We start from the raw sequence: 18,992 nt of genomic DNA on the forward strand, positions 1-18,992 counted from the left end.
ACAGGAGAGAAATCTATTTTTAATTTTGATACAATTTTCAACAAGGTTTCAGTAAATCTGTCTATGTCTCTATGTATCCGTCTGTCTTTACCAGGCCCATTTCCTTTCCTAGTCTTTTTCATCTTAATATTTGGATTTGAAAAAAAAAAAATATATAGAGTGAAGGCATTCTGAACACTAAGTATGAACAAAATAGTTCAACATTGAATCAAAGTACCAGGACCATGGACCAAACAGCTACCTGTATCACTGAATACATTATGGAAGATTCTTGAGCTAAATTGCATTTATGGACTGCAACGATACTGTACAATGCTCGTCTTTATAGTGAGATAAGTGAGATATGAAGTTGCAACAAAAACTGTTGTTGTTTCCACTAATGGTGCAGATACAGAGCTGATCTTCACTAAATCCTCATCCACCATTGACTGTTATATTATCTCAAATGACTATTATGCAATTTCTGAAGAATGATGATTTGATACTGAACATTCTGGTACTTGATATTTTGTGCTATGACTCACTAACTTTGCACTTTTTGTGCTCAGAAAGGTCTCCATGTTTCAAAAAGGGCATTTCTTCCTTGCATGAAATCATACAGGAACACTAAACCTGCCTTTTTTAAAGGAACAGTTCACAATTTTGCACTTAGTTGTTTAGTAAGTTGGAGTCAGGATGTGGTTAGCCTAGCTTAGCATAAAGAGGAGGAAACTAAACTGACTGTTCAAAGTAAAAAAATAAACCGACCAACAATATCCAAGCTAATCCATCACATCTATGTAATATGGACATTGTGAATTAGATCAAATGTCTTTAAATGTAGACAGAATTTACAAAAACATGTCGCAAAAAAACTATAAAATGTGCAAAAATAATTTCACTGCAGGTTTTCCAGGTAAAGCAACTACAGTACACTTAAACAGAAACCAAACAGAACAACTCAGTTATTTCATCTCCCCACCAAAGGTTTCCTGGTCTGTTAAAAAGATCAGTCACTGTATCATTGTGCAGATACAGTATGTACCAGGTACTCTGTGTATATATATGCTGTTTTGTTAAGATTATTTATAGTCTGTATGTAATCCATCTTGCAATAAACAATGTACAGCCCTGCTTGTGTTTCCACTGATCTTATTTTATTCAGCTCCACACTTAATGATTCACTGAGTACTCGAGATGCTTAACTCCTCCAACATTTTCTTTCATTCTCAGGTAAGCAACTTCAACACTGCTATTCAGTCACACACATTTCACACATCGGACTACAATCACAGATTCAATTTCTGGATTACCAGTAAGACAAAGGGGAGCAGTGTAAACAGAGTAAATATGTCTATATGAAATGTCTAATTTCTTAAAAACTGCAGCCCAACATTGATACTAAGGTACTGTTAATGATCATAAAATGCTGCTGTGTTTTCAATGTCCTTGTCTTTTCTTGTTATTTTTGCTCGTTCTCTCTCAGCAGATGACATTCCAGACTAACAGGAGATAGCGTGTGCATGAATGAGAAATGTCCTAATTCAATTACAATAGTCCTTATTTGCAACAATCTGTCCCTGCTCCCACTGTGTGTACAACAGGACACTTTGAATAGTTTTCTGTTAAATACAAGAACTAGACTGGAACTAATCAAATAGCAAATGTTGTCTTACAAGCAGAACTAATGTAAAATTCTTGCTCTGTTACATGATCTACTGGACTGTGCAGGTACTGTACTTGCTCTCATTGTTAGATAATTTATTGTCCAAACACTAATCAATCAAGCACTGCTTCTCAGCAGAAAACGTGTTTGGATTGGGAGATTTTACTGTTGAGGTAATACACTGGAGTGATGATTGACCACCACAGACTCAGTGCACACAGAAATCAGAGGGTTATCCTGATGCCCATTTAGCATGAGGGAACAACTGACTGTGTCAACTAACACAGTCAGTGCCCTCCATGCTTTCCATCAGGTTGTTATGGATTATATTATACACTTCAAGACAGCTACTAAAGCTATTAGCAAAATATTTACCACTTGCTAGCCATAACAAGTCTGACTGTGGTTTCTGAAGGTCAAGACAACGTTCTGCATCTACAGTAAGCCACACAACAAGGGAAAATAATGGTAGTTGTACAACTCCAAGACGCACCAGGAGGTTTGTTACATGGAGATATTTTCATTCATTTCTCAGGTAATAATGGGAAGGTTTGGATGAAAAAAATTAAGACATACTAAGGTGGTTGGTCTCTATGAGTGAGTACAAAAAGGGGTCTGTTGGGCCTTAGCAGAGGTATGCACTCTATTGAGTGCCATTCCATTAGTAAATGTGATGTTTACATGTGTTTCACAATGCAAAGAAAGGAAGAAAAACACTTATCTCAGGGCAAAGATGATCAACAACATCTGGACTTACAGTATATCATGGGCCGTGCAGCTCAACCATATATACAGCATACAGAGCATGTTTGCAAGGCTTAGAACAGCCTACTGGATTTGTTGAGGGGCTTGAAAAGGATCATTAACTATGAGTTATAATGATAATGAAGCACAGATGGAGGACTCACCAAGATAAGGAATACAGGGCACCATCTTCAGGGAGCGGATGTATTCTCTCATGCGGGTATAGTTCTCTTCCTTGGAGGTCAGATAGTTCAGCTTCTCAAATGTGGCCTTGTCCTTCCGACTGATCAACTACAACAACAGAAAAGAAAAATTACACACAGTTGATCATCTTCTTTGAAACTATGTTTGCACAAGTCCTTTACCTCATTACCAACGTCTTAACTGAACTGAATTAAACTGTGTCTGTGTTCCAAAACTCACAGACTGCTGGACTGTTGCTTCAGAGATAGAGATCTATGTAGATTCTGTGTTGTTCAGCATCATAAAAACAAACACTTGTCTGGGAAAATTGCTGGTGGTTCTTAGGATTTGGAAGAAGAGGGTCTCATTTTTCATGTTGCACCCTGGTTTCCCTCGGGCCATTCCTAACAATTATTTCTAATGGATTATACTCAAGAATAATTTCACAGCAAACGTATAAGAGTGGATTTTTCCCCCTCTGCTGTGGGCTGCAGTAGCCAACTAATTAGACACTGTTCACGCACAGTGAGTTTGAGGAGGTTTGCAGTGCATCATCCTGACTGCTTCAGACAAATTTGGCAAAGTCTGTTTTTTCTTTCTAGCCAACATGTGACCCAATGCTGTGGGTGAGCCACAAAGTAAGTGACTTGGAAGATTTTTGAGTGGTATTGGTTTCCATCAAGTGTACAAAACTAAACCCTAAAAAAGGTGCTGGTGGTAAATCAGTGTCCAGAAACAAACACAAAATTGCTAAATTCCTGACATTAGACACCTACTTTCAGTCTCTGTCCCACAATCTGAGAATACTGTAACAAATGTCACAGTCAAAGAAAAATACTATCAACGCCACTCCATAATGAAAAATAATAGGCATATATACTTAAAACAGCTACAAGCAACTTTAATTGTCCTTATGTCATATGGATGTTGATCTGGCTACAACGTGCATTTGCTTTGAAGGCAAGTGAATTAACAATGCAATGTATTTTTAATACTGTTAGATATACTGCAGGATAGCTCATAGCAATGAGGTCACGTACCTAATTGTGTCTATGTAAGATTAAGTTTTCACGTGGTACCACCAGACTACAGATCTCCCTCCTCAGGCTGTGAGACTCCTCAATTCATCCTCAACACACCACCATGAAAGCACGTTTTCATTTCATGACTTATCCAACCCAGTAACAAACATTTAGAATAACTGTAGAGCTGTTATGTGCCGCAGCGCTTTTTGTGTGTGTGTGTGTGTGTGTGTGTGTGTGTGTGTGTGTGTGTGTGTGTGTGTGTGTGTGTGTGTGTTGTTGTGTTTGGCCTGCTCTCTCTCTCCTATGCACCCTCAGGCACTGCCCTCCACCCTCTCTGGCAATCGCTGACTGGGCACAGCTTCGTCCCACTTAGTCATCAGGGCCTGGAGGATAAAATACTGTACCAGGTGAGAGCTGCAACCAGTGCCAGTGGGCCATCTTGGACCTGCCCCCAAAGTGTTATGACCCCAAGAAAGGTGAGGGGATGAGTCTCAAGTAATCAACAACTGAACATTAACAAAAAAATTACTAAAAGAAACATTGAACAGGCGGACACCCTCCCTCCACGAGGGAGTAAAGTCAATGATATCGGTTTGCAACAACAATTAATGCGAGCACACGCGCGGCCCAAAGACAGCCAAATGTTCTACTGGCACCGGCTGCAACTCTCTCCTGGTCTGTATCCTCCAGGCACTGATGAACGAGTAAAAACAGCTGTGTTAAAGAACTCACTGCAGGAGGGGGATAAAGGTACGACACACACACACACACACACACACGCACACACACGCACACACACACATTTAGATGTTTCAAAAGTCTGGGTGACCACTGCCTCTCTGTTTACAAGGGCCAGTATCTATGTGTATATATGTGTATCTATATCTATACGTCTATCATCTAGAAATGCATGAATATGGTCCAAAAAAAGAGACCACCAAAAGAGACTTTAAAGAGCACTGTAAAAATGTGTTTTGCTGGCTGGTGAGACACCACCATGGCTTTGATGCGACTCATTTTAAATAGCTTGAAAACTGATTGCTGAAGATCCAAGATAACATTTCTCTTATTCCTTTTTTTTTTAAGTGACAAGAGGCTTGTCATTTTTACTTGCTGCTGCCCGTCACTTTTGGTACTTAAGATGAAAAAGGGCAGATTGTATCAGTTGTAGCTAATAAACACCAGTCCTTTAATAACTTCCCCAAAGGCCAAGAATATACTCTCGTTAATGTGCTCTGTGCAAGCCAATGCTTTTTGTTTTCAAAGATCATTTGTTCAAGAAATAAGCATCACTATTTAACATCACTGTTACAGTAAATGTCACTGTTTTTATTCTGTAACTTTATTTCTGTAGCACAATTATGCTTTTAAATCTGACAAGAATAAAGTGCATCCATCAGAAATTCAGTCCGTTGACAGCTTACTATTTACCATTTCTGTAGTGGAGTCTCTAAGCAAGAGAGTTTTACAAAAGTGTACTTGTACAACCAGAGTGACAATAAACATCTTGAATCTTGTCTCTGAACATGATTAATGTACTGTATTAGAGGCAGTGGTTTTGTAGTCTTAAGTGAAACAACTTACTATAGCTGATGGCGTCACATTCATAATTGGAATTAACGCTGAAACAATTGGTGAGTCGAGTAACACAAAATGAATCAGCAACTATTGTGGTAATCAATTAATTATCTATTTTGAAGGAACAATGTAAAACATGCCCCAGTTTTTATCATCTTAAATATTAAGGTATGTGGCTTTTCTCTGTCTTGTAAAGTAGTAAACAGATTATTTCAGGGTTTTAAACTGTAAGTAAGACAAAACAATCAATGTGGAGATGTCATCTTAGGTCCTAAAAAATTCTGATGGGCATTTTTCCCTGTTTTCTGACATTTTATTGTCCAACACTCATGTTGGCAAGTAAAAACTGGCAGAATAATAAAAGATTAAAAAGTAAATTATGGCTGCAGCCCTGGTTGGAATGCCATTCAACGCAAAAGCATTTTAAATCAATAATTGAAGCTGATCAACTTAAAAGCACTGAATCAGGACTTTCACTATTTGCATACCAAGTAGAGGGTGAAAATAAGGTGTAAAAGTCAGTAGACTCTAAAAACATCATGCTTTTGTCTCCACCTCCCTTTTGGTGTTTTATTGTTTAATTTTGAGACAAAACACAATCAACAAAATTAACAATGAATTTGAGCTTCTTCTTTTTTTCAAATTTTCGATACATTTTGCAATAATACCGTGATTGTGAAATCTTTAGGGCTTGATAATCATGTAGTGAAAATCTGATATCTTGACAGCTCTCCTCGCCTCATTGTTGATTTGAGTTGGTAACCCTGCAAATTTAACCCCTCTCCTTTCACTACATCTGTAATACAACGTGGGTGTTTTTAAAAGCATGTACTGATACAGTAAGTGTCCCTCTGTACCGGCTTATAAAATCACATCAACAGGAGCCAGGCTTCTCCATGTGTCTTGGCGCTGAGCATCCACTTTTCATGGTCTTCTATCGAGTTGTGTAAAAACAGAAGTCATGTTTAAATATCAAAACCAGGACCAAACATTTTGTACTTGAATAGCCTGGAGGAGAAAAGGCCTATAAGAGCTCACAGCTCACAAACAGCTGTATGTGATATGGAGCTAATCATTTAAACACCCTGTTTGGGGAAAAAAAGGAAGCAGCCAGCCACACTTCACTACTCAGAAACATAAAGAGTACGATCCGTCTGTGGAAGTAAAAAAAAAAATTGGAGTGGACAGCCGAGCACCACGTGTTATCTTGATTTTTTTCTGAGGGATGATCGTCAAAAGCAAAAAGAACCGTCCACTAAGATCTGATCCACCTAAAACCTCCAGCACAACACTGAGGTCCAGGAGAGGACAGATAGAAAGCTTTTTGAAAGTGAAGTGTATAATATAAATATTTCATAGTATTATATACGAGCTGTTGTTTCTACATGGTGAGTTCAAGGTTTTCAAATCTTGTTCAGAGAAGTCTGGCAGGGTGTGGGTCTGTGGTTGAAGGTTTGTTACCTGACCAGAGCATAATGTATCTGGTTTCAAGTTAGCTTCCAGTTACATAAACAGTTAGCAAAGTTACACATACAGAAATGCAGACAAATGACAACGGCCTTCAGGTGCTGAATGTGGGCTATGCAGGACATGCAAAGCCAAAACAAAATTTCTTTGTCACCAGATGTGAATGTTTTATTTTCCCCTCGTCACTCACATAGAATGGAAGTGAACAGGAGGCCAATATTAGCCACTGTTGATTTCTCGTATGTGTGACCGTACCCTTACTCAACATCACTGTAAATGAGGGCCTGTCCTTAAAAAAAAAAAGGTAATGATATTTTTTGTATGGTTATTTTGAAATGTCATTTATTAGAAAATGTCGGACACATTATAAGAGAGAAGGCAAACCAGTCAAAACCTTCTGAATAGAAGAGTTTGTAACACCAGAGATGGCAGATGGGAAAAAAAGGGTTTTAACCCTTATTTTGGGACAAAGTCACCATATTATTTAAGCGTTTTTTATCAGATTTGACTGGTGATTCTAGCATTGAAGCTAAAGTTATGGCTTTCTCCATTCATTTAGATAGGCGCGTGATCTTGTTAGCCTGCAATAACTGCCCAGGATCTTGTCAAGATGGCTGCCCAGTGGCAAGACTTGTCTAAAAGTACATCGACTGTCAGAGGCCTTCTCTTCTTTACATATATTTGTGTTGTGAACACCGGCACTATTTCACTATAGAAATTCTAAATGTAGTCACCATGATGATTAGTGGCCGATTTACACACTTGTTTGAAAAGTACCAGCACTTATTGTTTTAACAGTGCATGAAGCTGATGACTTACCGCCCAGGTTTTGCTGAGTCTGAAGATGGGAGCGCTCTGCAGAGCCGACACCACTGACACCAGAGAATGAAGGTTGTTCAACTCCAACAGTTTCTGGGAACAAACACAGATATTTTATGAACAACATGCAGTACTGTACTACATACTGCATTACCCCAGGTGTAACAACTTCACAGTCTGTTGGCACTGAAGAACAAGCCAGTACTTACTTCTGACTTTACTTAAACATCACGAGTATCTTTAAAAACAACAGGGCAGGTGCCCCCACGGCTCAAGTGTTGAGAAGCAGTCTATGAATTGCAATCCCATGTACAACTCAGGTATCATTTTGTAGTTCTGGCCATCATTTATTTCAGTCATGATAACACTGTACTCACCAATCTAAATTTATTAGATGAGAAAACATGAGAAGACATGGTGACATCATTAGTCCGACAAGAAAACTGCTCAAGCTTACAACAGGTCACAGCTGGAGCAGGAAGTGGTCAGTAAACTGTGATGGATTGTTACAACAGACAGCTCATGTTCTAATTTTACTCTTCACTGTTCTCTTCCAAATATGTCTATATATGGTATATGGCATATATCTATCAATCTTACTTCTTTTTAGCAATGTCAACATTTTCCCAGATCTCAGAAATGCACTTGGCAAGTCCAGTCTTATTATTACTGATAGAAATCTACAGCTGAAGCTGTGGAATGAAATGCCAGATGTGCTGTAATAAAGCACAATTATGCTTTTAAATCTGACAAGAATAAAGTGCATCCATCAGAAATTCAGCCTGTTGAAAGCTGATGTAATAACCTATCACCCAACCTCATTATCCAATATTAGATGTCTTAGGAAAGAATCCATTAGTACAGCCAGTCCCCAAACTTAAGAATTTGTAACTGGAAAATCCTCATTTAATGACAACTCTAATCACTACACAAGACTAAGATGGAATATCTCCCTTAAAACGTTTTTCATTTCATACACAGAACAATTCTATGTGAACTCAGGCCGAAGGCAATGCAGTGCAAATTACAATCCATCCACATACTTGTAACAAGTTGTGAACTTGCATGTTTCAACACATGCAAACATATGCAGTCAATATATAGGGATATGTTCAGATGTTGTCTCGAAGACTGTTGTCCAGTCAAATAATATTCCCCTCCTGTTCCTGCAAGGCCACCCAGATTCATGAGGGTAGATGGTATAGATCCATGGGAAACAGACATTTAAACAGATCAGATAAATGTAATATAACTCCCTTGTTTTATCAGTTCTGATAACTGTTTTAGATGTAAATATTTAAATCAATCAAAATATTCATGGGAGTTCCAACCTAATGACAAAATGCAGAGTGATTCCCTATAGGGATGTGAAACTATGTGAAACTATCTGGAATTGGTTACAGTCACATGTATGAAGCATGCTTCACTAGTTTCATTTCAGCCGTCTATATTTTTGCCAATATGTGAAGAAGAGGCAGTTCCAAGTTTCCATTCCATCCCACACTCTGACCTCGGGGAAAAACTCCTTCTGCTACTGTTCCCTGATCAGACCACAACAGGAGAAACACCATTTTGTTTCTGCCATCAGTGTCTCTGTTTTCTCCGTCACTGCTCATACAGCGCAATAAAGTACCTGGGTAGCTCCTGTTTGCTGCATCTTCACAGACTACCTCAGTTTGTTTTATGAGCGACTGGCAGTGACCAATGAAATAAAAATCTACACCGAAACAGTAAAACAGCTGCAGGCTTTCTGAACACATAACCATGCCTGAAGATGGGTTTATTGTTGAACTTATTAATGCCTTCTATTGGAACAACACTGAAGATTAACAGCATGTTTTGTCCTCAAACATATATTTACTGATGGAATGTAACTAAGTAAATGTATTCAAGGAATGTTTTTAAGTGCAATTATGACGTACCTGTACTTTACTTGAGTACTTCCATTCTCTGCTACTTTATGCTCTCACTCCAGTACATTTTGGAGGCAAATACTCTACTTTTACTTCACTACATTTATTTGATTACTTTAGTTAATTGTTACTAGTAATTTTGGTAACACTATGATAACCATCACTATTAAATGAAATACTTTATAAAACTATTTATTAAGCAACTGTTTATTGTAAAGTTGCAACTGATGTTCATAATACTTTGTAAATGTTTAATAAATACTGTGTACTTCATCTATAAACATTATTTGGATGGTCATTATAAAACTGATGTTTATAAACCTTTACAATTGCTTTATAAATGTTTATAAAGAATTTCATTGTTTGTTAAGAGTGAAATAACTATTAACTTAAGTTTAATTGACAATAAGTTTATCATTTATTAATGATGGTTATTATAAAGTGTTAAAAAGACTTTTACTCCAGTTTTATCCATATGGGTGACTTTCACTTTTACCAAAGCAATATTTTAACATAATATATCTTTTACTCAAGTATGACTTTTACCACATTACTTTGTACAGCACTGCATATATTGATACAATGAACATTAATAATATTGTTAACAGAGCGAGAAAGAAGTTGACAACAACAATATTCAACATATATAGATATATTTACACGATAAACTGTGTTTAAACTGCACAATATCACTTACTTGTATCTTGGGCTACAAAATAAATCCCTATCACAAGAAAGATGCTTTTTATCAATAAACAACTTTGGCATTATTCAGTAAATTGAACTCACCTTTGCTATTTTGACAAAATGGCCGAGTATTTCTGCTCGGATTTTCAGCGTCTGGGCAGTTAAGATTTCTCTCACCAGCCAAAAGCTCACCTGAAACATAGCAACATTTTAAAACATATAATCACACTAACACATAAGTCTGGGTGTAACAGTTTGATTTAGAACTGCACTTCAATAAAATTGAAGACTTGCAAGAGACACTAAAAGATGTAGAAAGTACTGGACATTAAACAACTGTCTTAAAAGGCTACAACACTAGTGAACAGATACGCCATTATATATCTGCAATAAAATGTATTATACAACAAATTGTTATTTACATACAGTATTGTTCATCTTTCATTATACAGCGTTAAAGGGGAACTCTGTTAATTAAACCCCCTTCACACATGCACTGTAACTCTGGATTTATCCAGTTCACCTGGAGGAGCTGTATGTGTGAACACAAATGTTTTTGTTTTTTGCCTCAGACTTTACCCTGCCAGCTCCCTAGTCCTAAATCCAGGTGAGCCACATGTGTGAACAGACCAGACAGTTATCTGGAGTGAATTCACAGTAAGCAAGTAGACATGTTGATGATGTGCACATCACGCGACTGGAACGCACCCGGAAGAATACAAATATCCGAGGATAGAGATAGAGAGAGAAGAAGAGTTAATTTAAACATCGACAATGAGGACAGACAAAATGTCTGAATTGGAGGGATAAAGAAATACACAAACTTCTGGCAGTTCGGGCCGACGCCAAATCTTAAGCCAGATCCAGGGAAAGGGATTCTGCAGCGTATCTTTTGCATCATATCCTGCCTCCTGCAAGCTTCTACCCAGGCGCTGCCCCTCACCTGAACGATGCGCTATATTTCAAACATGTGTGCACACATCTGACACGGACAATCTCCTGTTGTGTGCTGCATGTGTGAACAGGCAGACATGGAGAATATCCTGATCTGATTCTCTGGATATTGACTGGAGTTCTTCTGTAAAAGTGGCTATGATCTACTCACCCTGTAAACTAATTTTAGGCATCATAGTTTGTTTCAAGCTATTGTGGAATACTACTAAATATGTTTTAAAAAAGTTGTATAAAGCCTTTTGTATCTCTGGAGGGAGCTTTGTGAAGTCCTCAAGTGATGTCACTTGAGTCAGTGTCATTGCATAAACCTGCATTTGTTGATTTTTTTTGCCCGCTGGCTGAGGACTAAGGACTTGGGCTGCACTGTCTACCAGGTGAGCTAATTGGGCTCCCAATAACTTTCATTAGTGTAATTATTTGAGATGTATAAGAGATTGAACTATGAGAACTTTTGTAAGACATACCTGGTTGAACCTGCGCGTGAAAGCGACCACATTGGGGGCCAAACTGTGTTTCTCTTTCCCGTTCCATCCACAGCTGGCCAGCTCCTGCAAATCAGAAAATCAAACCAATTCCACTACCAGTGTGATGATCAATGACAATACCACATTTTTACACTAGAGCCAGTGACAGGTGACCACTTGTCTCAATATGAAATACCCTCAGATTAGATCACATTCATGAAAAATCATTATATATCGTCAGTGTTTCCCCTCAGAGCTGTACCATGTCAAGGTGTGAAAGAAAGCAAGTGCAAATCTCCCCTGTGGGAATTCTAGTGAGCCATCAGGACATCTCTCATTGCCAGTCCTACTGTGTCAACACACAATTGCTGTGTTATAGTGCAGAAGAAACGTCTAGCTGTTCCCTCTGTCATTCTGAGATAGTTGGTAAACAGGTTAAGGAAACAGTTGATAGTATCATGATTGTTTATGATAGGGGCGTCCTCAAGAGGCTAAGTCATTCATGAGTAAGGATGGGCCGAGGTTTACCACTTTGTGAAAAACTGCGTGGGTACATACTCCAACAGTTCAAGAACAACATTCAATTCAATTGCACTCAATTGTAAAGAACTTAGGGATTTCACCATCTATAGTACAAAAGATGGATATAAGAGAATCCAGAGAGTCAGGAGACATCTCTACATGCAAGGGTAAGGTCAAAAACCAACAGTGAAATCTTGTGACCTCTGATCCCTCAGTTAACACTAAATCAAAAGCTGAATTGATTCTAAAAGGGATTTTACTACATGGGCTCAGGCAGTGTTGTACATGAACGTGCTCATATGTTTGGTGAACGGAACGTAATGAGCATGAGTGAGAGCGAGAGCGAACGATGCTCATAAGTACGACTAGGCTTTATAAAATGGAAGATGGTGATGTTTCATATCGAGAAATGAAAGCACCAAGGCTCAAGTATATTGCGATTAATAACAAATCCAGTGTGGGGCGATATTGTATTGCCTAATGAAGGCTCTTGGTCAGAGGCACAGCCTATACGTATCCTCCGATTGGTCAACAGATGCAGCCCGGGAAGCCTCAGGAACATTTCAGAAAGTCATTATCAGTAAGCATCAAATTTAAAAGGAGTGTATATTCAGCAAGACAAAGGTCACCTGTTTTAACAATTAATATCTTGTGTTTGTGTTGTATTCCAATGAGTATACTGTAGGTCAAAAACGATTTTTGACAAAGCATCTGAATTTCTTTGGATTCAGGGTCGTATTAAATCTGTCACACAGTAACATCCGCTTTGTTCCCCGCACTTGTGTGTGTTGATGATTTGGTATTTCACATTCTCTGACAAAGACCAGTCATTTGTCAACCAATCACTATAATATGATGTCCTCGATAGCAGGCTGCTCTCATCAGGAAGATAAGGTCTAAATAAGGAACTGGAACTAGCTGGAACTTTTAGCATTATCTTCTAGGCTTCTGGCCAGAGTGTGTTGAGAGAACTTGGAATGGATCAAGTGTTGGACGCATTAAACAGCATGCTCAACAGGCATGGCCACTCTTGAAAATGAAATAGGAAAAATAAAGTTCATGGCTGTGCAGCTGTAAATGTAAGTCGGAGTCCATGTTGGATGAGTGAATTAAAACGTGCGACATGTGCTTGTGGAAGCTTCTTCTGGATTTAATTTCTAATTCTCATTCCCTGATGTCTCCACCATCTCTGCCTGGTTCTCCTCCCTGCATACACTCTGTGTAGGGCCTGTGGTGGGAGGGACATCCTTCAGTGACTGGAATTTCATTGACTAACAGAGGGTACGCAGGGTTTCCAGTGGACAGTTCAACCACTAAGGCCAGTCTGGGTTCAGCTGAGTGGCAACAGCTGTGAAGGCCATCAGAGCAGCATTAGAGGTTTTTCTTTGGGACCTTTGTACATCTATTTCAAAGAAGTAAACTGTAACAAATCATTGCTGTTCTCTTAAGAACTGTTGTTGCCTGGTAAGAGTATTTAACACAGTTACCAAAAATATATTATTAAGAAATGAGATGAACTAGCAGAACACCTCAAACAAACAGTCATTTAAAGGGCTACACCACAGCTGGACAGTGTTAAATGGAAATGATGCTCTTGAAACAGGGCCCTCCTACCTCTGGCTGTATCGCTTTAAAGACTGGCGAATCCATCAGGGTGATTTGGCTCTGACAAAACAAGAAAGAAATCCACATTATTTTTCAATATGTAGGAGGTTAAGAAACAATATACTATACACAGTATAGTATAACATAATATAATATTGTTATACACACACACACTATATATATATATATATATATATATATATATATATATATATATATATATATATATATATATATATATATATATATATATATATATATTTATATATATATATATATATGGTAAACAGTACAGTCACTCTGCTGTCACTGGTGAGTTTATCATGAGCAGACAAGACTTGAAGCAAATGAAATTATGCTTAAAATGTAAATAAGCCATTTTAAATCACACACCAGTATCTTTAAAAATGATTGTTTACTGTGGTTAACTCTAAATCTGGAGCTCTGATTTCAGAAGTGTCGCAACAGAGACAGCAGCTGCTAATACCACTGATAGGTTCTTCAAAAAGGATGCTGTTAGCTGACAGCCTATCTCCATTGTCAGGTAAGAAATAGTGAGCGTCAGGTGAGATCTGTTCCGTCTGGTATGCTGCATAAAAACTGAGTGACAGATGAAGCGTACTCACAGCAAACTCCTCCGGTGTCACCTTCAGCACATCAAAGACAACTGCATCATAGCTCTTGGCGTAGTCCACACAGGGTCCATCCAGAGAATCAGAGCTGCTGCTAGCCTGAGAGAAACACACATTAAACTGTCATAGCAACTGTTCTTTACCTATGTAACCTGCTGCTGGGGCACAAGGAGAATTTTTGACATTAAATGATGTACTGTCATAACAGGGATGACAAAATGTAGTAAGTCAACCTCAACACATGTATTAGGCATAAATACAGCACAAATTCTCTAGTGTCTCTTGTCATGGTTTTTTTGCAGAACAAAAGTATAATTAACACATTGAAATCTTTAAAATGGCACCTACTCTAGAATACAGAATATATCCAGAATCTATGAATATGCAAATATGTTTTTCATTTCACAATGATGTCTCCCACTTCACTGTAAAGTCCAATTTCTCAATGTTTGCAACCTGGAGGCTTCAAGTCTTGACATCATACTTTGTTTTGTTTGCTTAATATTGGACCAGGATTGGCTTCCAAACGATCTGTGATGTCCCAAATGTTGCTCGTAGCTCCGCCTCTTAAAATTGGATTTCAAAGAGATAATTTACACTTTGAGCAATAAATGTGGAAATGTGTCTTCTAGTGTCAAACTGCACACACATCATTCTACACAGTGAAGCTCAAACATTCAACTGGAGGAAACAAGAAGAAAAACACAGGTTTGACTGGAGGGAAACTCTACTTTTATTCTCTTTATATGCTTGATTCATTACAAAATGTCTCATTACCCTGCTACTGCAAAATCTTAATGATGGTGCCATCGGTGATCCAGAGTTTAATCAACCACTGATGGTCACACTGCCCTTAACATTTTATCTGGGCCTTCATGATCTTGAAACAATAATTCCTTGTGATTTTGATGACCTACAGGCCTCTTTTCTATCTAGTGCAGCGGTTCTCAGACCTTTTTTGTCATGTCCTACTTTAGAAACCAAAAAAGTTTATGCCCTACTATTTTATATCATTCACCAATGATAATAAAGAAAGCAACACATTTAGAAGGATCCAAGTTTCCTTCTATATAAGTTATATTCATTTAATTTAGTTTCACTCCATATTTTTCCCCTGGTCCTCCATCTCCCTTCTGTCAGCAAGTGCAAACTTCACATAAAAATCTCACAGACAGTTTGGCTTAAACTTCACAGAATTTGCTCTGACTTTTTGTCTCAAGATGATTTTTTCCATCTATACCGAACCAACAAAAACACACATGAACACAAACAAACACACACACACACACACACATACATAAGATATCCTCAGTCAGGCTTCCCCTTTGACTACTATCTAAACTAGGGAGCCGACTTTGTTGTCTGGGTCCCAGTTTTGTATATTGTCATGCACGTGCACAAAGCCAAACAGCAGCACATGTGCTTTTGGATGAGGCCATACACAAGCCAGTTGATGGTTTCACACTATTGCAGTCATCATCAGGTGGTGGTGACATGTCATGAAAAAAACTGTTTTTTGGTTTTTTTTGTATTAACAATATTAATGAGGTAATAATACAAACAAAAATGATGTTGTCCTTTAAGGTCAGTTTGTTTATTCAGTTTATTCAGTCATGAAAACAAAGAGAGTTCGGTTATTTAGTTTGTTTAGGCAGAAAGAAATCAGTCAATGAAGATCTTTGTCTTCTCATTAACATTTCTTCACCTAAGCTACAGAATGCTCCTTTAAACATATAAAGGACTTAGATAATGTGATTCACTGGGTTATAATAGTGAATCAAGGATTCCATCTAGTAAAAACAGATGCTCTGTTCCTGGAATATTACTCCTTTCAAATTCTAATAATATGGCAGAGATACCGCTGAAGTTTCCCTCAGGCTCTTTATTTAGCATTGAGTCGATCTGCTCTGAATGTTGGCGTTTTGTCCTTCCTGGGTTAATAAGTTTCAGCTCTGGAATTTTAATCAAGAACACCAAATGGAAAGGACTTGTTATAAATAATACTTGGATAAGAGAACAATAGGATGGGTTCATCCCATGATCGGTTCTATCCTCCTGTCCAAATGTCAAACCATCCTTGAGCAGGATACTGAAGTCAAAGTTGCTTGTGATGAGCAGGTCAGCGCCTCGCATGGAAGCTCTGTCATTTTCGATGTGGGAGTGTGTATGTGTGAACGGGTGAAAGAGGCCAATTGTAAAGCGCTTTGTTTGTTATGGTAGAAAAACACTATACAAGTGCACTTCCCATGTACAAGAAGAAACATGTAAAAGTCATTTTTAGATGCTTTGAATAGAGACTATGTGCAAGTGCTGCACAGGTGGAAAATAAAAACGACTTTTTTCCCCTGATATGTAACGGGCTAGCTTGGCAGAAAAGCTGATCTATCCAATAAACACAATCCATGGGACAATATGAAAATTTAATGTCATGATTATCCTGTCCAACAAAATTGCGATTCATGATATTATCCTGATAATCATCAAAATGTTCTTAAAACTAGAAAAAATTGCGCCTAAACACACTGGAATCACTTTAACCTTACATTTTGTCCGGAAACAAGTATTTTTCACAAATAGGACATCTTTTTTTTTTTAGTGAAAACCAATTATTTAAAAAATCTTTAATGAGTAATCACAAATCATCAAGGATATATAAATGTTGGTACTGTAATCTCATCTCCCTTTCATTCTTTAGTTCGGAATCAATATTTAAACACATCTGAATTAACTTGTTTTGTGGGGATACAATGTTCAAGCTGAGCCTTCAGCCATTGTGACAGGCTTAGGTAATTCTAAATTAATTAATTCTACATTTCAAGAGCAGCTGGAGGAAACAGCACTGACCATCAGAGATGAATGGCTCTTTATTCTATTCATCACTTTTATCACTGAGGATTAAGACTGCAACTGCCCTGCTAATGCCAATGCAGCCAGGACAGCAACAGCAATATCAGCACATTGGCTTCTGCTATAATTACTTTAAATGACAATGGAAATCATGAGGCCTAATGTTCAGCATTAAGGATAAAATGTGAGAAACATTAGCTGCTCATGAAAACTGTGAACAAAAGCTGTAATTCTGCTTCTCCGAAGACACTCCCAATTATCGCAGACCTCCACCAGGGCTAATAGTCCACAATTCTAGGATATACAAATCTGTAAGTGCAACCTCTATACATGTGTGGACCAAAACCAATGGAATTATGTCAAAACATGGTTGTGCCATTTTAAATTGTAAATATTTCAAATACATTTGTGTATTAACCTTAACACTTAATTATCATGTACACATGTAGAAATACCAAATGCTTAGACTGAAATAACATCATGAACATGGCAGTTTGTTATCAAAGACAGTTGATAAAGAAAACATTATGTTCATCACAAGGATGACAAAAAGTCATTTTAAATTTGCTAGTAATAAATTAGTTGCATGATATAGGTGTATTTATGCCCCCATAGTGGTACTGTACTGCCAGAAGATTACTGGTATCTGTGAATGTGGATTGTGATAAGGAGTCTTCATAATTCTACAATTAGCTATGTTTTTGTTTCTATTGAACTTAATTACCATCTACTGGATTTTAAGATGTAGGCCTCTGGCATTTATTCCACCAGGGCAGGGTGCCCCATCTTCTAATGTTTTAAGGTCACTGGCCCTTTTTACACCCTTACACCAAGTTTCTTGAAAAACAAACAAACCAACAAACTAAACACGTCCTCCTTGGAAGAGGCATTTTTGAATGGCAGCTTATGAATGATAAGGTCAGAATGTGAAGTTGAAGTTTCCCTTTACTTGAGATGTTAAACACCGTTAATATTATGCCCACATTAATCCTGTGTGGAACTTCATGATGGAGTAAAACCAAACTTTGCTCGTCTTTGCTCATCTCAGCAGTGTCTGTGTGTTACCATGTCTGGCAGTTAAGTGTTGGATGGTATGGTCATCAATGCCTGCTGGTGAGACCACAGCCCTGTGTCACCACCCTATAAAGTCTAGACTCTGTTACTCATGCTGGCTGTCTGTTACTCACACTGACTGTCTGTTACTCACGCTCACTCTATTGACATTTACATCCAATGTTTTTTTTATCTTTATTATGCTTACATTTCAGTAAATTACTTTGTTTAATCATTAGAATGATGTGTCTCCCACTTTTTCATGACCCAAAGAGACAGGTTGTGACAGCAATTATGACAAACAAATCTAAATTGTTCAGCCCTGAGGCCTAACTTAACAAGAAACTAGCAGTGAACACTGCAGGAGCTTGTTCTTACCTCTGAGGTGACGGAGTTGATGCTGGTGCCATCCGAGAGTCCGTTCCTGCGATACATGCTCACAGAGGGACTGGTGGGATGCACAGTTCAGGGCGACAGAGGCCTTTAGCTGGGGGACACACATAACCTCTCATCCATGCCTGGAAACAGAGGACACAAGTCTTAAACCTCTTTAAATCTGATCTGTGTTTTCATTATATTTTCCCTTAATTAGCTCTAAAGTTAGAAAAATATGTTTTCCATCATTATGAACAGTTTCTTCTGTTTGTGTTAGTACTAGATGCCATGTTTTTTGGCAGCCCTATTACATCAGTTGGAACCAAGTCACATGTCATGGCAGTGTTGCTGGCAGTTATCAGCAGTGGTGTAGAGGCACATTTAGATCCCGCCTCAAGTGATGTCACTTGAGCCAGTGTCTGTTTGAAATCCAGTGGTGTGGAATAAAAAAGAAGTGGGTTTATTAGGCCTCTGTAGCA

At 38.1% G+C, this 18,992-nt stretch overlaps 1 protein-coding gene across 1 annotated transcript in view; it reads right to left on the reverse strand.

Moving 5' to 3' along the window:
* LOC141006318 (ras-specific guanine nucleotide-releasing factor RalGPS1-like) overlaps positions 1–18,573 on the reverse strand; it is a 91,358-nt gene extending 72,785 nt beyond the window's left edge. The window contains exons 1-7 of the mRNA XM_073478483.1: positions 18,517–18,573; positions 14,233–14,337; positions 13,616–13,666; positions 11,480–11,563; positions 10,164–10,253; positions 7,462–7,554; positions 2,554–2,680 (exon numbers count right to left, since the gene is read on the reverse strand). Coding sequence (XP_073334584.1) covers positions 2,554–2,680; positions 7,462–7,554; positions 10,164–10,253; positions 11,480–11,563; positions 13,616–13,666; positions 14,233–14,337; positions 18,517–18,573 — 607 coding nt within the window. The remainder of the gene's footprint in view (positions 1–2,553; positions 2,681–7,461; positions 7,555–10,163; positions 10,254–11,479; positions 11,564–13,615; positions 13,667–14,232; positions 14,338–18,516) is intronic.
* Positions 18,574–18,992: the final 419 nt, after the last annotated feature.

Source organism: Pagrus major, chromosome 12, assembly GCF_040436345.1.
Source record: "Pagrus major chromosome 12, Pma_NU_1.0".
Lineage (NCBI taxonomy): Eukaryota > Metazoa > Chordata > Actinopteri > Spariformes > Sparidae > Pagrus > Pagrus major.